The 19,277-nt window shown below is 39.6% G+C and overlaps 1 protein-coding gene and 1 pseudogene across 2 annotated transcripts in view; one reads left to right on the top strand and one right to left on the bottom strand.

The window, feature by feature from the left end:
• The window catches only part of myo1f (myosin IF), a 16,549-nt gene extending 4,079 nt beyond the window's left edge, over window positions 1-12,470 (bottom strand). Inside the window, exons 1-19 of one of the 2 annotated variants that reach the window (XM_010794720.1) lie at window positions 12,454-12,470; window positions 12,143-12,301; window positions 8,241-8,369; window positions 7,236-7,325; window positions 7,051-7,145; window positions 6,855-6,942; window positions 6,656-6,745; window positions 5,769-5,900; window positions 5,500-5,634; window positions 4,156-4,288; window positions 3,226-3,410; window positions 2,995-3,075; window positions 2,761-2,847; window positions 2,466-2,552; window positions 1,802-1,969; window positions 1,130-1,215; window positions 961-1,042; window positions 764-870; window positions 568-666 (exon numbers count right to left, since the gene is read on the bottom strand). In XM_010794720.1, the coding sequence (XP_010793022.1) occupies window positions 568-666; window positions 764-870; window positions 961-1,042; window positions 1,130-1,215; window positions 1,802-1,969; window positions 2,466-2,552; window positions 2,761-2,847; window positions 2,995-3,075; window positions 3,226-3,410; window positions 4,156-4,288; window positions 5,500-5,634; window positions 5,769-5,900; window positions 6,656-6,745; window positions 6,855-6,942; window positions 7,051-7,145; window positions 7,236-7,325; window positions 8,241-8,369; window positions 12,143-12,145 (1,877 nt within the window). In that variant the 5' untranslated portion in view covers window positions 12,146-12,301; window positions 12,454-12,470. Of the gene's footprint in view, window positions 1-567; window positions 667-763; window positions 871-960; window positions 1,043-1,129; window positions 1,216-1,801; window positions 1,970-2,465; window positions 2,553-2,760; window positions 2,848-2,994; window positions 3,076-3,225; window positions 3,411-4,155; window positions 4,289-5,499; window positions 5,635-5,768; window positions 5,901-6,655; window positions 6,746-6,854; window positions 6,943-7,050; window positions 7,146-7,235; window positions 7,326-8,240; window positions 8,370-12,142; window positions 12,336-12,453 lie in introns of those variants that run through there. The other variant, XM_010794719.1, reaches the window with a different exon arrangement.
• LOC104966370 (uncharacterized protein KIAA0355 pseudogene) overlaps window positions 2,848-19,277 on the top strand; it is a 22,662-nt pseudogene continuing 6,232 nt past the window's right edge.

The following is a 19,277-nucleotide window of genomic DNA, read 5'->3' as shown; positions in this document are numbered from 1 at the left end:
GGGGGGGGGAGTGTTTATTGATATTGCTGCTGCTGGAAAGTCATCCAACACTCAAAGTTCAAATGTGTTAGGCTAGTTTGTGTGATTTTTGTTATAAAGTTACATTCTTACAATATAAATGTTATAGTTTCGGAGAATATAAAATACAGCTTACCTAAGCAAGTCATATTGTTTTTATGTAACAGGCAGCATTTACATTTGTTGTATGACTTATACGTCGTATGTGCAAGTTCATCATGGATAAATGTTACATTTTGAATTAGCTTTGCCTTTGTCTATTTCCATAATAGCATCAGTTTATTTCCAATATGTAGAAATTCTGAACTCATATACACACTTTACTCATGTCATGCTGTCATGTCACATATTTGCCATACCACCTTTATTAGCTCACAGCGGACTGCAAAGACCCTGTAATTGGCAACCCTATTTCAAATATATGACACGGAAAGAACTTTACACCAAACATCAACCAACGTTTATTTTGAGAGACTTTGTGTTTGGGCTGTGTTCTTCTTTCAGTAGAAACATGCCGAAACAGTACCTATTTAAAGGGATTAAACTCACCTCATCAGAAACTTATTGAAGGGTCTGCGGTACGCAAATCCAGCCCTTCTTACACGAATGTTTTCCCGCAGTCCGAGATATTCAACTTGATGCCTCCCCCTGAAAAACAAAAGTAATGCCACCATTCATAGAACTGAAGAAAAAGTGTTTACCCTTAGTTTAAGGAGTTAATGTTTGTCACAGTGAGGGTGCTGACCTGCTCTCCTCCCAGTCTTTTGGTCTTTTTGTCTCATTGGGTTTGATGCAGCGGATATAGTGTGGAGTACATTTCATCAGCGTGCTCACCAGATCATTGGCTTGTTTCTGTCGAAAGCAACAAAAATGCAATGTTACACCCAAAACATTTTAACTTTAAGTTCATTCTCAGGTTAAACTCTAAGCTTAAACTCTCACCTTGATCTTGGAGCTGGCTGTGGTCGGCCTGCTTTTCTTATCTGTGTTGAGTTTTTCAGGGAACAAGCTACAGATGAAGTGACTGCAAAGAGAAATTAAATTTCTTTATTTTAATGGATTTACGTAAACAAACCAAGAGTGGTAGCACCAGAAAATGCGAGAGACTTACTATTCACTGCTTTGCATGAGCTCGATGAGGTCGGGGAACAGCACATCCCGGTTCCTCTCACAGAAGCCTTTGATATCGTACGACACCTGAGAGGATGCAACGTTAGAACTGCAGGGTAGACTTTATAAAGCAGGCAACCATTATTATTTAGTAGAGAACATCCTTAGGTTATTTCCTATACAGCTTTGAATCCAGATGTCCTTGCGGTTTAATTGGGTCGTACAACACATGACCATCACATCTGCCAACAACTACACAAGCAATAGTGCAGTTTCAAATACAAAAATACATAGATATCTTGTCTATTCAGGTTTAATGATGCATTCAGAAGTGCAAGTTATATGTTTGTGAATAGTGCCCATTTTTCATGCTTTGCTTTGGAATTTCATGTACAATGTATGTGCAAATAATTGCTTTAAAAATATAATTTGAATGGCTTTAACGGATATAAAATGACTTAAGTTCAACATGAGGGTTTGGAAAAGTTGCAACAAGTATCTGCATGTGTTTTAAGCACAGCAGACTGATTGATGATTGTATCTGTTTGTTGTTATCCTTGCATATGTATTTATTACTATTTCCATACTGATATGGACCTATGTGTCTGAAATTAAGTTAAATTAGTAAGTAGTAAAATATGTAGTATTTATGCTCCAGGAGTCAGGCTCCTACCTTGCCAGCGTAGTGATGTACGACGAAACCATAGTTCCAGCTGTTGAAATGTTCGTGCGTTCCCACGGCGGCCTGCAGTTTCTGCAGCAGCGTGCCGTCTGCACCCTCTCCTTTGGCGTGCATGGTGGCGCACACGTCATCCAGAACGCTCATTATGCCTGGAGGGTTCTGCAAGGAGGGAATGGTTTGAATTAATCTACCACTTGCAACTGATATTACACATTTGGAAGTGTCTTTGAAAAATATGGGAAAAATAAATATCCTTAATTCAAACATAGAGTTTAAAGTGTCATAATTTGATGTTAAATAAATAATAAAAGAATGACCCATTCAAAATATGGGTAAAACCATGAAAGACATGCAAAATACAGTTGCAAGTCTATAAGTACCAAAAGCAGTTGAATAAAAATACAGATTAAACATAGTATTACATAAGATGATTGTATATTATGTTTCGGACCTTGTGGTTGCCGCTTTTCTTTCTGAGTCATAGACACCATTTTTATTTTCAGGCAAAGCACTTGAGTGCAGAAGAAATGCATGTTTTCTGGTTTGAACCACCTCAAACTCATCTGTGTAAATCCTGTATGCCGCATATTTGCTCATTAGTAAATGTGTCACTTATTAATATTACTTTGTTATGGGGATACAGTTAAGAGCTTACCAATTTATTTTCAATCAGGTCGCACACAATCTTGTTGTTGAAGTACTCGATGGGAGTCCATTTGATGCCCTCCTGAACGTACTCTTCCTGAGAGAAAATAAGACATAAGACTTAAGAAAGAGAAAAGTTTAAATGAAAACTGAAATATTTTCAAGAGATTATACTTAAATAATTTACTACCATATTCAGACTAAATTAAACCCAACCCTGATACATAATGCATATGTCAAGAGACAAGAAGGCAAATTAAGAGATGTGCCAGAGGTTAGGAATGCAACAAAATCAGTTCAGCTACCTGCTCAGCCTTCAGAGTCAGTTCAATAAAGATCTGCTGCAGTTTCTCGTTGACAAAGTTGATACAGAACTGCTCAAAGCCGTTTTTCTGTGAGGAGGGTAAAACACGTCAATGTGAGATTATCACCACAGTAAAACAAATCCTGCTGTGCTGCACCATCTTTTAAACTAACATCTGTTTTTTTCAGTGGCTGTCTTTCAATATTATGAAACTGTTAGCTGTAAGAGGACAAACCTGGAATATCTCAAAGCCATAAATGTCAAGTACTCCGGTGCTGAATTCTTCACATGGTTTTTGAATGGCTTTATTTACGGCCTAGAGAAAACAGACAGGGTAAGGCCAGAAGGGAAATATTAAATTCAAATGCATTTACAGTATCTCAACTTGCATTGGTATCTCTGTAAAAAGAGGATTGTTTTCTCCTGTCATTTCATCTGTTGATACTGAGATAAAAGGTTTAAATACCTCCACCAGGTAGTCAAAGAGGCGTGCGTAGAGGGCTTTGGCGAGGGCGTCTCGGGTGTAGGTGGCCTGCTCCTGGTTCAGAGTCACTTTGATGGACTCTCCCTTCCCGTCCCACTTGCGGCTGATCAGCTTGTCCTGCAGACGGTTGGGGTCGATGCCAAGCAGATAGGCGGGGAATGCAAGCACTGAAGCAAAGAATAGCCAAAGATTTTAATAAACAAAGCTTATCAATTATGCCTATATGGCTTATAATAAAGATGCAGATGTGGCAGCTTTGAGATTGAGGGACTGTATTGTCTGTATATGGCTTTTCTTGTGTATTAAACACATCGGTAAAGATGAGATATTGAAGTCAGATATTTTTGTAGTTAGTTGAAGGGGCGAATCAGTAGATAACTGCAGTTAAAAATGTGAATGTATTGTTCTTTTCTTTCTTGGTTCGTTTTGTTTCAGTTCAATATTCCTTTTTTTATTTCTAAAAAAGTGTAGCATTTAAGCAGAATACTGAAAGCATTGCAAAACTGAATGCCATTTATTATGTTTATTTTATTTATTTATTTCGCAAGTAATATCATTATCACAATATTCAATACAAAAATAGGTAATTATGTGCAGCCTTGTATCTTTCCGCAGTAAATGTAAAACCTAACTGAATTAAATCCGCAGTAGATTTAATTGCACGATGCTAGCAGATGTAAACACCAATTATCTATTGTGCAGGGAATCCCCAGGCAGCAAATAAAGGAGAAGATAAACAAGGCCGTACTGATGTTCACCAACTCTATTAATTAGCAGGGTGTTCGCCATGGGACTGATTTTTCATTGTGAGCTCTAATTTGCTCATATCCCTCGGGGAGAACATGGGACATCTTATATGCCGGGTGGGAATGTTTGTGCAGCTGCATGGATGAGTGAATGCATGTAACTCACAGTCTGTGCTCTCCACCTGCCCATAGTTGCCTGCCTCTATAAAGGTGATGTTTCCCAGGTGGAGGATGCCTGCGACGATCTGCAGAACCTGAGCCTGGATGTCTCCTGGTATCCCAATCACCTGCATGGCCTCCTGGAAACCAGAGACACCAAAACAGACAGTGAAGGCAGCAGTTTGTCGCAATTTACAAACAAGTGATAAGCGTCTTTGAGCATTAGGAAAAGCGCTAGAAGAATCCAATGTATTAATATTATTATTATAAGTATGGATGAGATTAAGATGAAATATTTGACTGTCAAAACTATATTAAAGTGGACCTATCATGCTTTTAGGCAATAGCATAGGTCTCAGATAAATAAAAAAATATAAAAAACATGTCTATGAAGTGTTTTAGTCAAAAAAACAAACAGACCACCCATTCTAGCCATGCCTCATATCCCTCTATTTCACTTCCCGTTACAAAAGTGCTGATTCCAGGTATAAACAGGTCTCTCTTGAGAATGAGACCCTGTGTCTCAATGAGATTTTAACCTGTTTAAATAAAGGCTAAATAAAAATAAAGCTTTCTCTCTTGCCGGTTATACCACAAGGTGAGTTCCTTTTTATTTCCTGCTTCTTCACACACATGCTCTCCAGTACAGGTTAGCTCTGAGTGTTAGCGATGCTAATGTAAACACCGACCATATTAAGTCCAAAACAGTTGGGCATGGTTTCTGATAGCAACGTTTCTGATAGTGCTGTGGGTCCGCCGCCGATTTGACGTCATATCTGCCGCAAATCTGGATCACCTCCGTTGTACAGATTGTTTAGAGATTTGGGTACGGAGGAAAAGAGAGAGGGTTTTATTTTCTGACGCTGCGTGAGTTCCCTGATACACAAATACAATATACAAAGTCTGATGCTTTAATTGCAATGACCAACTGAAGCTTTGTTTGGGAACTTAAAATACTCAATACTAACATGAGGGTCATAAAGTGGCTCTGAGCTATTAATTGATCAAAATCATGCAATTTGATCTTAATAATTTCAGTTTCTAAATGATTTGTTGTTTATTAAGGCCATTATCATACTTTCTTTTGCATCTGGTCCCTTAGAATAATGTATGCAAATCCGCGTCACAGCGAGCATAGGATCTATTAGTCTGAACATCAAAAGGGGGATATTCTCCTCCAAACGCCACAGATTGCTTCTTTTGAATACACATTTATATGCTAAAAGATGTAAACAATGTAGTTATAAATGAGAAAGAACCATAAGAGAAAAGTAAGAAATTATTTTCATCTTGTGACCCCTCAGAGGGTCCCGACCACTGCGGTGTTTCTCCAGTATATAAATATACGTACCATAGTCTCTTGGAAGTCTTTGCTGTCATTGGTTCCGTCCACCTTGTAGGTCCCAGACTGGTTGAGATAGTAGTAATAGTCTGGTGTCATGATGCCCAGGCCCTCTTTCTGCTGAGTGTTTGCGCCCTCTATCATCTACAGGACAACAGTGCAGGAAGAAGAGCAGGTAAATGTGAACACCTAAGGTATCATGCACTAACATTTGGGGAATACGAGTTTCAAAAGAAGGAGGTTTCTTTAGTCATTTTAAAGTGGCTGTGACTCCTGACCTGATAGTAAATGTGGAAGTTTCTCTCGTTTTCATTCTGGTTCACCACCCTTGACTTCTCCAGCAGGAAGTTTGAGATTTTGCCGCCGTCTGGCTCTCCTCCTCTGCTGAACTGAATCTCAAAGTATTTCCCCTGGTGGATGCAAAAAACGAAGGCAACAAACTGGCTGTCAGTAGAGAAATTCGATCAAATGAAAAGGGGCAAAGGTTAAGCAGAGTTATTTCAACTCATTGAGTACCCACCCTGACACAAAACGTTATTGTAGACAAAAATACAAGCAAATAAACTTAACATAGATATAATAAAGATGTCCTAAACGACTGCTGTCAGAATGGGACAGTTCTCAACAAATGCAGCATTTATTTTCAGATATAAACTGTGACTTCCATCATTACTACATCTGCATAAACTTAAAGTATTCTGCATACATCGAACTGCATTGACCTGAACACCTCTGCTTCAACTGTGACAGGAAACGTTACAAATTGATGTGCACACTGATGTGGTTTATAGGTGTGAAATTGATGCATCAGGACCACTGCTGAGAAGAAATAGGGGTTGCAATGAAATGTATTTTTGTAAGCACCAAACCTCAGCAGCTGTTAGGTGAAACTAAATTCATTTTTGCTTTGACAAATTGGCTACTGAATATTTGTCATATATAAATGTCATTACAGGATGCTAAACTCTTCTTCCAAATTGAAATAAGTTCCTTCAGGGCGTTTCTAGAGAATGGGACATAAGGAAAGACAAACAAAACACATTATTCCACTGGCCAAGACTGTCGGTGATGTGTGGGGTAAATATACAATACTTCTATAAATAAATTGCCTACAAGAGCTATAGGTAATGTCTACAGTAGGTGTTCCACTAAAGGTCATACTTACAAAACGACTGGAGTTGTTGTTGCGGACGGTCTTGGCGTTACCGAAGGCTTCCAGCAGAGGATTTGACTGTAGGATGATGTCTTTTACATGCTGAAACAGACACACAAACAGTGACTCAGTGTGAGACACGACAGAAATACCTCTACTTCGCGCTGATGGATATTTAAAGAGGTCTAGAGTCATTGCTTTCTGTCTCTACCTGAACTTTTGATCCTCCTCCAGATACTTTGGAAATGTAACCCATGATGTATTTGGCTGCCACCGTCTTTCCTGCACCACTCTCACCGCTAACACAAAATAAGAAAATAAGCCACACAACACAAATCAACTACATATTACTCAAACTACCAACACTGAGACAGCCAATAAAAACCCTAAGAGGCAAAGCTGCTCACCTAATGATGACACACTGGTTCTCTGCATCGATCATCATGTTTCTGTACATGAAGTCAGACAAGGCGTAGATGTGTGGTGGGTTTTCATATTGGGCCTACAGATACACACAGACAGAAAGATAATAAATTAACAAAAACAACCCGTATTAACAGGATATTGGTGATGAAATGCCTCTTTTACTCACAGCTCCTTGGTAGAGTTCGACCTCTCGGTCAGTGAAATACGGCATCTGTTTGAACGGGTTGATTGATATCAGCACAGGGCCGATGTACGTCTGAGCAGCGAAGTTCAGGAACTTGTATACTGTATATTTACCAAAAAAACCAGTGGACTAAAGAGCTTTTCAGATCAATTAAAATACACTTTAATGATAAGCACAAACAGCTATCGGCTGTAACATATGAGCTACAACAGAAGAGTTACATGTTGACTTCAAATGTAAATGGCCGATAGGTAGTTAATGATTTATGATTCAATAATAGTCATTCTAAAAACATTAGTAACCCATTGTAATCATGACTTAATGCTGCAGAGAATTAATATCTGAGGTGATGCCAGCTGCTCTTGCTTGTGGAGTTGATGTGAATTTGGTTTCCTGACTCTAAATATGAGTTTGAAATTCAGCTGTATTTTAAGAAGAAGGAAGTGAGCTGTTGAGTCATTTGGTGAATGCAAAAGGGGAAGAGTTTCATTTTATTTATGCCCTTATATGTTTATGTATGTGTGTATTTATATGTATACATACATGTAGTTAGTTTCTACAGTAGTGTGTATTTTTGTTTTGTGTCAGCAAATTCCAGATGGATGTTTTGATTGCACACATTTCACCATATTAGGATTTTTTTTTCTGGTGATTTTGAGAGATACAAAGTGATCCTAGGCATGGGGCCTGGATCTGATTTATATTATTGACACATAATGGCTTAACGTCACATCAGTACTTCTCGCTTACAGATACTGTATGTCACCAAGAGTTTTTTTTTTTTGTTTTTTTTTATTCTGACGCCAGCTCAGGCTGTAGCTGCTGATAATCTTCCTAATTTCCCTGTATTAAAACATTTGAAATTCAAAATCAATATTTGTGACAGCTATCACTATGATAAGTTAGCTATTATAAGACAGACCAGAATTAAAAACAAAATAGAACAATATGACAAAACTAAAATGTAAACGTGAGCTTGCAGGATACAAATATGTAGTCATCCATGTATCTTTTCTTGAGGTTGTCCACGATGGCGTCCTCAGTGATTTTGGATAGTAGCACCATGTCGTCCACGCCGCTTTGCTTCACATTTTGACTCTGCCAGTGGTACTTCGCCTGAAACACACCAGAGAAAGAGATACACACGGTCATCATGTTGTTGAGGTGCCACTTTCATTGTGAATTAATTCTTATTTTTTAGCTTTCTATTGTTCTATTGTTTGTAAAAAGCTTGGCTTGGGATTGGAGACAATGGTTTTTATAGAAAGTGAAAAGGCTGGGGTGAATCAACTCTCTTTCGGGGCTTGACCTACTTGAGACATTATATGCTTTATAATCTATGTCTTACTTAAAGTTGGAGTAACTTTAAGTAACAAGAAAAAATAAAAAGGTAAAAAAAACAAAACAAAAAGGAAATGAAAATGAAATAAATAACAAATTAGAACAAACAAAACAGAAACAAGCTAAATCAAATGAAGAAATACAGAGAGAATACATTAAAATACAGACGTACAATAAATAAATAAGCAAAATAAAAAGGAACTTACAAGCAAACAACACATGAACGACAAAAAACAAACAAACAAATAAGGAACAAACAAAAAGAAAGAAAGAAAGGTAGACAAACAGACAGAAACAGAGCACTGCGGGGCACTTTAACGTCAGTAATAAAGAAGGTTAATGATGACGTGTTTGTGGCTTTTAAAAACGTAACAAACTGTGGTCGCCATTACAGGAAGCTGGTGCTTGTTGCCAAGCAACAGGTTACAGATGAGCTGAGCTAACTAAGATGGACATTTTTAAAGAAGCACCGCCAAACTTTGTGATGTGTCTGACTATATGTTAAATGTATTAATACCTGATCACAAGGACAGGCTAGGATTCATAATTGTTGTGTTGTTATGATCAGGCTTCCCCAGACATGTTTCCTGTTGACTTGTTGTGTTTAGGTTTTCCCTAAAGATTTTAGGCTGTCTGATGTGTGAAGTCTGTATAGTCTCTGGCATGGTGGTTGGGCTGTGGTCTCGGTTCCAACCTACATTACTGATCACAGGGAAACTAATACAGGTACCCTTCAAATGTTGCACCTCATCCTGGCAGTCACGTGACATTACAAAGGACAGAGCTGCCAATCATAACTAATTGCTTCTCTTTAGTGTTTATTCAGACACAACAATAGGATTAAAATGACTATATAACCCCACTAAAGAAGTTTTTGTTCACTTCCTTTTCCTTCATTTCTTATAACTAACAGAAAATTAAAGAACAGTTATACAGTATGAACCCACAAATCTGCCTATAAAAATACTTTAAATTCTGAAATTATCATACAAAAGAAGAAATCCTAAACATGAAATGTTGGTACAAAGTTGTGCAAGCATGGAGGTTTTAAGATACTAAATATGTCAGAGAAAGCTTTAGCTTACTAAATAGGGTTTTTTATTTCTATAATTTAAAAGGTGACCTATCATGCAAAATGCACTTTTGTACGTCTTTTATACATGAATATGTGTCCCCGGTGTGTCAGGGAGCTCACCAAGTGTCAGAAAACACAACCCTCTCTATTTTCCTCCATACCCAAATCTCTTAAAAAGGGGCTGCAACGGATCTGATACAGACTGATCGAGAACACTTCTATGACGTCACAGAAGTGGTGCTACGCCTATTGGGCCAACTCCACCAATCAGGAGGAGACAGCCACGGACATTGCCGTTCGAAAGCGCTCGAGACGCTGTAGTACATATGCCAGGCCTGTAGATGGTGCTGTTCTCACAGAATCAGCCCATGCAAAGACAGTGTTAAATTGAGCGAAATGAGGAATGGCTNGTCGTGCCTTGGCAGTCTCAGCGAAAGCGCTTGAGACGCTGTAGTACATATGCCAGGCCTGTAGATGGTGCTGTTCTCACAGAATCAGCCCATGCAAAGACAGTGTTAAATTGAGCGAAATGAGGAATGGCTAAAATGCATAATCTGTTTGGTATTTTTAAAAATAAAGAGTATAAATATGCCTTATATAAGTATGGTCCTACACTATTCAAATATAGCATGATAGGTCCACTTTAAACATCCTCGAGGGAAATTCTGACGGAAGTCATGAGTGTTCATCTAAATAAAACCTATGAAACCAAAAGCAGAAATGCTATCAATCAGTGTATATGGGAAAAACTCAAGATATACTCATGTGCCAACGTCTCACATAGCCAGTGTGAATTGTGGATAATTACAAGCCACTACATCAACGCTTGTATTGTTTCACTTTGCAAGTCTATGTGTTTGTCATCATGGCAAAATGTGTTCCTCCAGACACCGACAGTAGGAACTAACACAGAAGAGGTTTTTAGTTGTTAGCCAGGTGTTTATTTTTCTGTCTGTGTACCGATGTTGTCCCCACCACCACTAACATACAAGATGCATACACCAAATTGAACAGGTGTGTAGCTGGCGGGCGGAAGGTGTATCATTTTTCTGACATTTGCGAAGAACCACTGACGTCACTGTGACCAGTTTCCATTGAGAAACCTTTTTCTGCTTTTTAGATATTGGACCGTTTCTAGAGAACTGTGGAGTTGAGAGGCAACATTCTGATGCATTGAGTGAATGGCAGAAGATACACCAGCCCTGATCTCAAAAACTTCGCCGCAACAAACAGGAACTTTCTGCATAGTCGTAAACATTTTTTTAAAAGTAAATGCCGTGCAAGCTGACCCTTTAACACCCGTCACACTTCCTGGCATCTAATTACATGTGGCTCCCTCAGCTCTATGCACCTGCATTTAATTCTGACTCTTATTTTGAAAGGATAATAATTTAAAACATGAAGGTGGTAAAGGTTGGAGAGAAAACACAGGAAGTTAAATTTATCTCTACATTTTCACTTTTGAAACTACTCATTGAGATGAATTTAAGAGATTTTAAAGACAGTTGGCAGCATGTCCTGACCTTAGCAATAGAGCTGTGTGAGTTATGATGTCTTAGGGCCGCTCTGTGTGTCAGGAGGAAGTGTTGTGACAGAAACTGCAGGCATCTCCTGTAGTCCACTTCCTCCTCTCACACCTCATCTCTGCCTCTTGTGAAACTCGACAAACTTTGTACATGCTACTGGTTCTCTTCCTGCAACGGCCTGCTGCTCACAGGAGGGGCTGCCAAAGCTGTTTGCAACACCCTGTAAAATAAATCTACTAAACTGAGATTACAGTACAGCTCAATAACTCCACTGTATATTGTAATTTTTCTCTCAAAACTTTAACAAACACCTACATGTTATGTTGACTTCTTCGCTGTATAGCTCCTAATTAAATGAGTCAAAATCAACGTTATTTTAAATCTTAAATTTGATTTAGTATCTTTTAGATGTGTGTCTTGCTTGTTTGTGCTTTGTATGCACCTACTGTGGAAAGGAAATTGGTTCTTGAGAACAAAATGATAAGCTATTTCTCTATCTATTTGAGCTGCCTTTTGTTTTAAAGCAAAGGGAAAAAGAGGAAACTCACTCTGCTGCTGATATTTCCCTGAATAGATTACCTTTTAAGACACACTATCATATCCTTTATCATATCACAACTGAACTTAGAGCGTGAAATACCCTCTTATGTCTTGTCAGATATAAAGTGATGTATGAAATGCAGGTAACTGTGAGCTGTTGTAATTTTTAAAGCCAGAAAACAGACTTAAAAAAATCGTCTTTGCCTTAAAAAAAGAAAAGCATTTGTAGTGAAATTATATATGTATGTTATCTTAACTGGTTCTGGTTATTGTAGCGTACACACATAATACAGCTCCCTATAGGTGTGTGTGTGTGTGTGTGTGTGTGTGTGTGTGTGTGTGTGTGTGTGTGTGTGTGTGTGTGTGTGTGTGTGACAAAGCAAATGAATGAAGGTGTGGTACCGTACCATTGTTCCAGCGGGCCTCCTCTCCTCCTCAGGTGTCCAACGTTGAGAGTTTGTGTGTCTGTGTGGTTATAATCCACAGGTTGAGCTCCTCAGACTGCAGCCTCCACAGGCAGGCAGACGGTCCGAGCCAACAGCAGCCTGCGACCTGCAAAACATCCACTGCAAGAATCAAACAGTTACTTCCTCATACTCCCACAGATGCAGTGTGAGAAACAAGAACTGCACACTCACACACACACAGACTGAAGCAGCTACTTCTGTATTTCTATTTGATCTTGTATAAAGTCATTTGAGCAACATAAAACAACGACCTCACTGTGTCTGTTTCAGCAGGTCTGAAGGTAAAACAATTAGTAACTCTAATTCATCTGGCCAGCAGCAGCCGGTGGTGGATGGTATCAACAAACCTAAAGTGATAATTATCTGTTGCCAAATGATGGTGTTTCAGTTGTGAGCTGCCGGCTCCACCCAGGCTGTGGTTTCTTCATGTTGTGATTGTGTCTTCAGACACAGGCTGCTGCTTCCAACGCCCATCATAAAGCAGCTTCACCCAGAGGTGGAAAGTGCACCTTGCTGACAGGAGTGTGTGTGTGTTTTAAACGTGTGTGTGTGTGTGTGTGTGTGTGTGTGTGTGTGTGTGTGTGTGTGTGTGTGTGTGTGTGTCAACTATGTGGTTTTCACGTTTTTGTACGTCTTTTTGCCTGACAATGTTTTTGTGTGTGAGTGCAAATCCTTCTGGTCCTAGGGAGGGGAGAGAGACTCTTGAATGGCAGACCATATTTGGAAAAAGACGCATTTTAAGAACTGTTTCTTCATTATAATAAACTGTCCATTATTAATAGTTAGATGTTTTTTTTATTTAGAGTAATAAATGAAAACCATATATATCAATGAATAGCTATTTCTAACTCCCACTAGTGTGTACACACACACACACACACACACACACACACACACACACACACACACACACACACACACACACACTCACACACTCACAGAGACACACAGACACACAGAGAGACACAGAGAGACACACACTCACACAGACACACACAGAGACACACACAGAGACACACACTCACACAGACACACAGAGAGACACAGAGAGACACACACTCACAGAGACACACACACACACACACACACACACACACACACACACACACACACCACTCCAAAACACACAAAAAAAACCTACTGATTCAATTGTAGGATTTTTGCATCTGTCTGAGGTTGTTCAGCTGTTTTACACCTCGTGTTTCTGGTCGTTTTTTTATCTTGTAGTTTTTTTTGCGTCTTTGGTCCTTAAGTATCTTTTGTTTCAACTTTTTTTCTTTTTCGATATTGTCTTCATACCCTTTGTCAATGAGGATAGAAGACCGCATAAATCTAAAAAACTTTACAGGGACACACGTGTTCACATGCAGTATATGTTACACACACAATCAACTCACCCCTTTATTTTTCATCCGATGGACGAGGATGTCTCAGTGTCATCAGACAAAAGGAAGAAGTTCTTGCTTCATCTTTTCCATGAAGTCTGTCAGATCCAGAAATAGCTCACTGATGATCTCAACCTCTGTCTGGATGCTGTAATGTGCCATTTAAGTACAAGTACATTGAGGGCAGAAATATCAAATGACCACATTTCTTCTTCTTTTTTTTATGAACAATGCACCATGTTTAATCAATTTAATATTTACTTTTAAAAGGATGTACATGGAGGACAAATGGATTCATAACCTATAGTATTCAACAACATACAGTACATGTCATGGTATAATTAGCATGTGACAAAACAAAACAACAAATACCGGTATTGTCCCTCTTATTAACTCGGATAAAACAGGCTCGTTTCTCAGTGTGAACCTTCATATTAGGCACAGGTAGCAACAGAAATCGCTACAAGTGGGTTATGTTCATTCCTGAACCAAATATTTATGGGGGGCACAATCTGAGAAACCAACATTTCTTTAGGTGTTTGAAACACAAATGTTTTTTTTAAATGCCGCCAAAATAGGTTTTATTATAAGGCTCAAATTGTTAAGAGCTTGGGAATGCCAATATCTTGTACAGTGGCCCTTTAGAAATTGTTAGAGTATTCAAAATAAGTTTATGATTTGCAAGGTGAGCTACATTTGGAGATTTTGAGGCATTACTGGCCACTTTAACAAAGTCAGGGAGTGTAAATTAAACTTTTATATTCCGACACAAATGAACAAAAAAGCCAAATGTGGTACCCACCTATTACAACTCTGAATATTGGTATTACAAAAACACTTACATTTACTTCTAAAACATTTAAAGCACAATTGTTAAAATGATAGAAACTACAACAACAGTGAACTTATAGCACCAATCCAAACCAAAGCACCACAAGAAAAAAGGAAAGGAACAGCATCGCAGCAAATCCCCATAAAGACAAACTGTAGATTCTATAATGAAATGATGAGACATGTGTTAAGTTGAACAGAGCTGCTTTCAGAGCACAGTGGATGTCACAGTGATGACACAGCATTTCTGACAGTTTTAAGGATAAAGAAACAGCTGAAAAAATAAAATACGTCATTAAGATTTAGGGCAGCAAACATGTGGGTCAGGTGATTAGTTTCCTTTAGAACAGCAGTAAAACAGTGACCTTTAGGGTGCAATGGTCACAATACTATCTTTAGAAGGACAAGCTGACATGTTTCCTTTTAATATTTTAGCATCCAGCTCATACAGTTAGTGTAATTCGATAAATCGGTTATAACTGATTTCTTTCAATATATGAAATGAGGATGATAATGGTTTCTTTAAAAAGCTTTGGATTGAGTTTTCACAGTTAGCTGTCTTGCTTGACTTGGTTCATTCATTGCATATTTTTTTCTACTGCAGGTAGCTATTTTCAATGAAAAAGCTCAGAAAACCCCAGTGAGAACTTCCTATCCTAGCATTAAACAGCAGGAACGCAGTAAGTGAGTAGCTTGTGAACATAGTGGATCATTGAGCAGCTAAAGGGTCAGATATTTCCCTCCGGAGTTGGAGACCTAAAACAGAACTAAAAAATAGTCAATATTGGTCTTAAACTTGTCTGGTGGGCAGAAATAAGCAACTGGTGGCTAACATGTTCACCTATTAACATAACAATTGCTATGTCAATGTTGCTTATGCTGCCCCCATGTGGTCAAACGAAATCACCTATTATCACCCTAATTTAAGATGGCTGTAGTTTTTTTTTTATGTGGCAGAAATCTTTTCATAGGGACATAAATGATGGTTTCAAACAGTCCTTAATTCATCATATCTGTGCCACAAAGACATCTGATATTTTACGGGTGAATTAATCCATCCTCAAATTAGCACTAATACTATAAAATGCAGTTTGAAAGTGAGTGCGGTCAGATGTCTTCACTCCTCCCTCTGGGCCTGTTCAGGCTGGCAGAGCTGACTCTACTGTGTCTCACTGTGATCTGAATTAACATTCACAATAAAAGTTACTGCACAAGCCCCACAGTCGGCAGCCACAGAATAACATCCTATAATCTGAAAATGTCCTGTCTCACATCATGAAATAGTGAAGGCAGAGTCACTGTTTGCCCCGTGCAGCTCTGTTTTACTGTAGAGGTGATAACATTTTTAGCAAACTTTTCAAAATGGCAAGACTACGGCTGGTTCACTGCAATGACACATCTATAGCTTTCACAAATACAAATCAAAACAAACAAAACACACAAATCCTCTGACCGTTGACACTTTGCAAATCAAACTCTGCTCATACTTCAGCTACATAACAGCCAGGACTATATGAATTTAAACAATGTGGTCAGGTAACAACTGTTATGTAATGATAACATAGAAACAGATCTTTCATTTTATAGCACGAGATATTCTTTTTCATGAGGGAAGATATCAGGAAAAATCATGTTCTTTACAAAGTGGATTGTTTTTAAACTCGTAACAAAACAAAAATCACCTGTTAAGATACAGGTTTTAAGAGAGTACGGTGACCAGGCCTGCGGCCAAAGAAAAATATAGCACCAAAATATTACAACAGAGGGATAATAGAAAGACAGACGATGGAGGGAAGTTACTCTCTCACTCTCTCACTCTCTCACTCTCTCACTCTCTCACTCTCTCTCTCTCTCTCTCTCTCTCTCTCTCTCTGTCTGCGGGGTTCAGGCAGCAGCCCCCCCTCCCTCCAGTGGAATGTAAAACTCAGCCAGGGCTGTTTCGGCCCAGCTCGGCTCGGAGAGGTTTGTGCTGGATTCTGGCTGAAAGAAAAGGTCCCTCTTTAACAGTAACGGGACTAGATGTTCGCTCGACAGCGTCCCAGTTGTGAGGGCTGCTGTCAAAGGCTCAGTGGGAGGGGGTCAGGCTACTGTGAGAGTGCAGGGCCCAGAGAATGGAGGCTGTGTCCAGGTCAGTGTCCCTGGCACGTCTTGCAGCACATTTGTCTGAAATATGGCCGGCTGCAGAACTTGAACCTGAGCACCAGGGGGCAGTAAGCCACAGTGTTCACATCTTTACACTCTGCGGGGAAGCCAAAATGAAGCAGTTAGTAATTAATGCATGGAAATTACATTTTATTATTAAGAATTAAATGTAAGAATGTTATCACTTATATTGTTCAGACTTATACATCTTGTGCTTGATGGAATCAGGCTCAATGTGATAAGAAATGTACAGTTTAAAGATCTCCTATCATGCTATTTTTAGGCATATATTATGAGTCTCAGATATATAAAAATATATAAAAACATGTCTATGATGTGTTTTGCTCAAAATACCAAACAGATCACACATTCTAGCCGTGCCTCATATCCCTCTATTCTAGCCCTGTTAGAGAAATGCTGATTTTGGGTCACATTTACTTTTCGAGGGAGAGACGGACCATCGACACTCTGTCCCTCAACCCTTGCCTCACGTCAGCGTCTGACATTGTCGCCGGACGCATGGCTTCCACAAGACATTTTCCGCCGAGAGACAACTGCCTTCCTCTTCCAGGACCTGTGAGACGGACACGCTGCGGGCGCCGGTGGAGAGTGCCCTCGGCGTCGTTGGTGTCCGCGGGGGTCGCACCGACCGGGACCTCGACAGTTCATTCCATTGTCCCAGGGTAGAAAATGTTACAAAATCTACGTTGGACACAGTTAAGTTATGTAAGAAGAGTAATATACTTAGAAACCAGGTTCCACTGTTGGCCTACAATCTTGTGAATTCTGTATTTCGCGTACCTCTCATTTCGGGTACGTTATACGTTGTCTTATGACGTCGCAGTACTTAGGTTTTTTTAGATCGGTCAACAACTGTTTTAGTTATCTTGTTGTTATATATAACCCAATTTAAACAGTACACCCCATTAGGAGTGTACAAAAATTACATCTTTGGTTAATCCCCACTACTACTACATGCTACGAGGCCTTAAAATTATTATTACTATGTAACTATATACGGAAACGTCTTGAAATCATTATCATAGAAACTCTTCTATGTATCGCAACAGCACATATAGTCATGAAAAATAGAGACGACTATCACCTCTATCCTTACATCGTTGTCACTTCCTGCTGTGTCCGCTGTCTCTACTCCAACTTATACACAGGTTGACCGCTCTTAGAAGAAATCAGGTCACTTGACTAGTTCGAGAACTGAAACACAAAGAGTCTATCTCGTCCGTGGAACACTGACGACGGCGAGGAACAAGGCGGAGAGACTACCTAATGTCTTTGAAGAAAGGCGTACTAAAGACTAACGTTACTGGGCGACACGGTGGGAGGGTAGCTGAGGTTTAGGGACAGTGGGAGTAGTTGGGAGACAAGTGTCACAGCGGGTCGACACCAGGACCGATGTCCGTGGCACACCATAACACATTCTCGCCCCTCTTCGCCTCTGTTGGACGGTCTTCAGGTTCACCGGGGTTTGTACCGGCTGTCTGAAGGTCCTACGGCGACATTGGACGTCGCGACGGGGGGGGGAGTGACCCACTGGCAGACCCCTTCTCATTCTTCCGAAAACGAAGTCAGAAAAATTATAAGTCATAAACCATCATAAACTGAATTTCTACTAGGGGTTACACAATCACAAGACGGTCCACACCAGACCCAGTCCCTCTTTGCGTCCACGTCACCAGGACTGAGTGGCCGGTCTGGCAGGTATCAACAGACCTTGTAGTCGCCGGGCGTCGGTACGTCGTCACGTTCTCGTTTAACTGGAGTACGACCGTAGTCGTGTCTGTTGGGACTTCAGTCTCAGTTTATTTAGCGAGGAGAGTACACGGTACTTTTTTAATATCTTTCCGAATGACGATGTCATTTTCTTTTTATATCAAAAATTAAAAAATAAAATTTTCCAGAGGATATTACGTTTTACGGTGAAAAGATACAGAAATTATGTATTTATCACACGGGGCCTACACAGGTCCATTGAGGTGTTCACTAGTCTTTTGTTTTGGGAGAGAGAAAGGGAGGCATGGTGTGGTTTGGTTAGCCCCATGTCTTTACAAGAGTCTTTATTAGGAATTACACCAAAACTGTAATATACCAAATTAGTGCCGTTCCGTAAATCGACTCAAAGACCCATCTTAAGAGGGACTAGTCATGAGGTCGTATTAAATTATATAGAAAATATTTTCGATATCTGGGCTTTGGTCGTATAGTTGTCCTCTCTGCACTACATGTACATTAATATATTGGCTCTTTTGGTATATTTATTACTTTTATTTCATGCTATACTGTCTATATATTGCTCATCTTACTTTACCACTAAACCGCTAACCTGTGGTCTTATATACGTCCATATGTTTATTATTTGTCCTCTCCTCTTGTGTGTGCTTGTGTTGTGTGTGATCTGTGATTCTATCATTCTCTTTTTATTTTTCTTAGCTTTAGGCCAGACTTCCCTCTTCCAAAATCGAACGGACATACTCCTACGTCCTCTGTCCTCCGCTTCCCCCGCCCTCCCAACGCGCAACATGGACTTTACTGTCGACTGCCTCTCCCTTCTCGTCTAATTCCCCATCGCCCACGTACATTCGAAACACTTTTACGTCTTCATAACCAGTTCGCCCCTCACTGCGGGGAACCTAGTGAATAACTACTCTCCTCTCTCATAACTTTTCTGCACATTAGTCTGTCTCCTATAACCAGAAGGA

This window comes from Notothenia coriiceps, unplaced genomic scaffold (assembly GCF_000735185.1).
Source record: "Notothenia coriiceps isolate Sejong01 unplaced genomic scaffold, NC01 NC01_scaffold00037246, whole genome shotgun sequence".
NCBI classification, from domain to species: domain Eukaryota; kingdom Metazoa; phylum Chordata; class Actinopteri; order Perciformes; family Nototheniidae; genus Notothenia; species Notothenia coriiceps.
The sequence above is the reverse complement of the archived record's forward strand: the minus strand, read 5'-3'. Positions and strand labels throughout refer to the sequence as shown.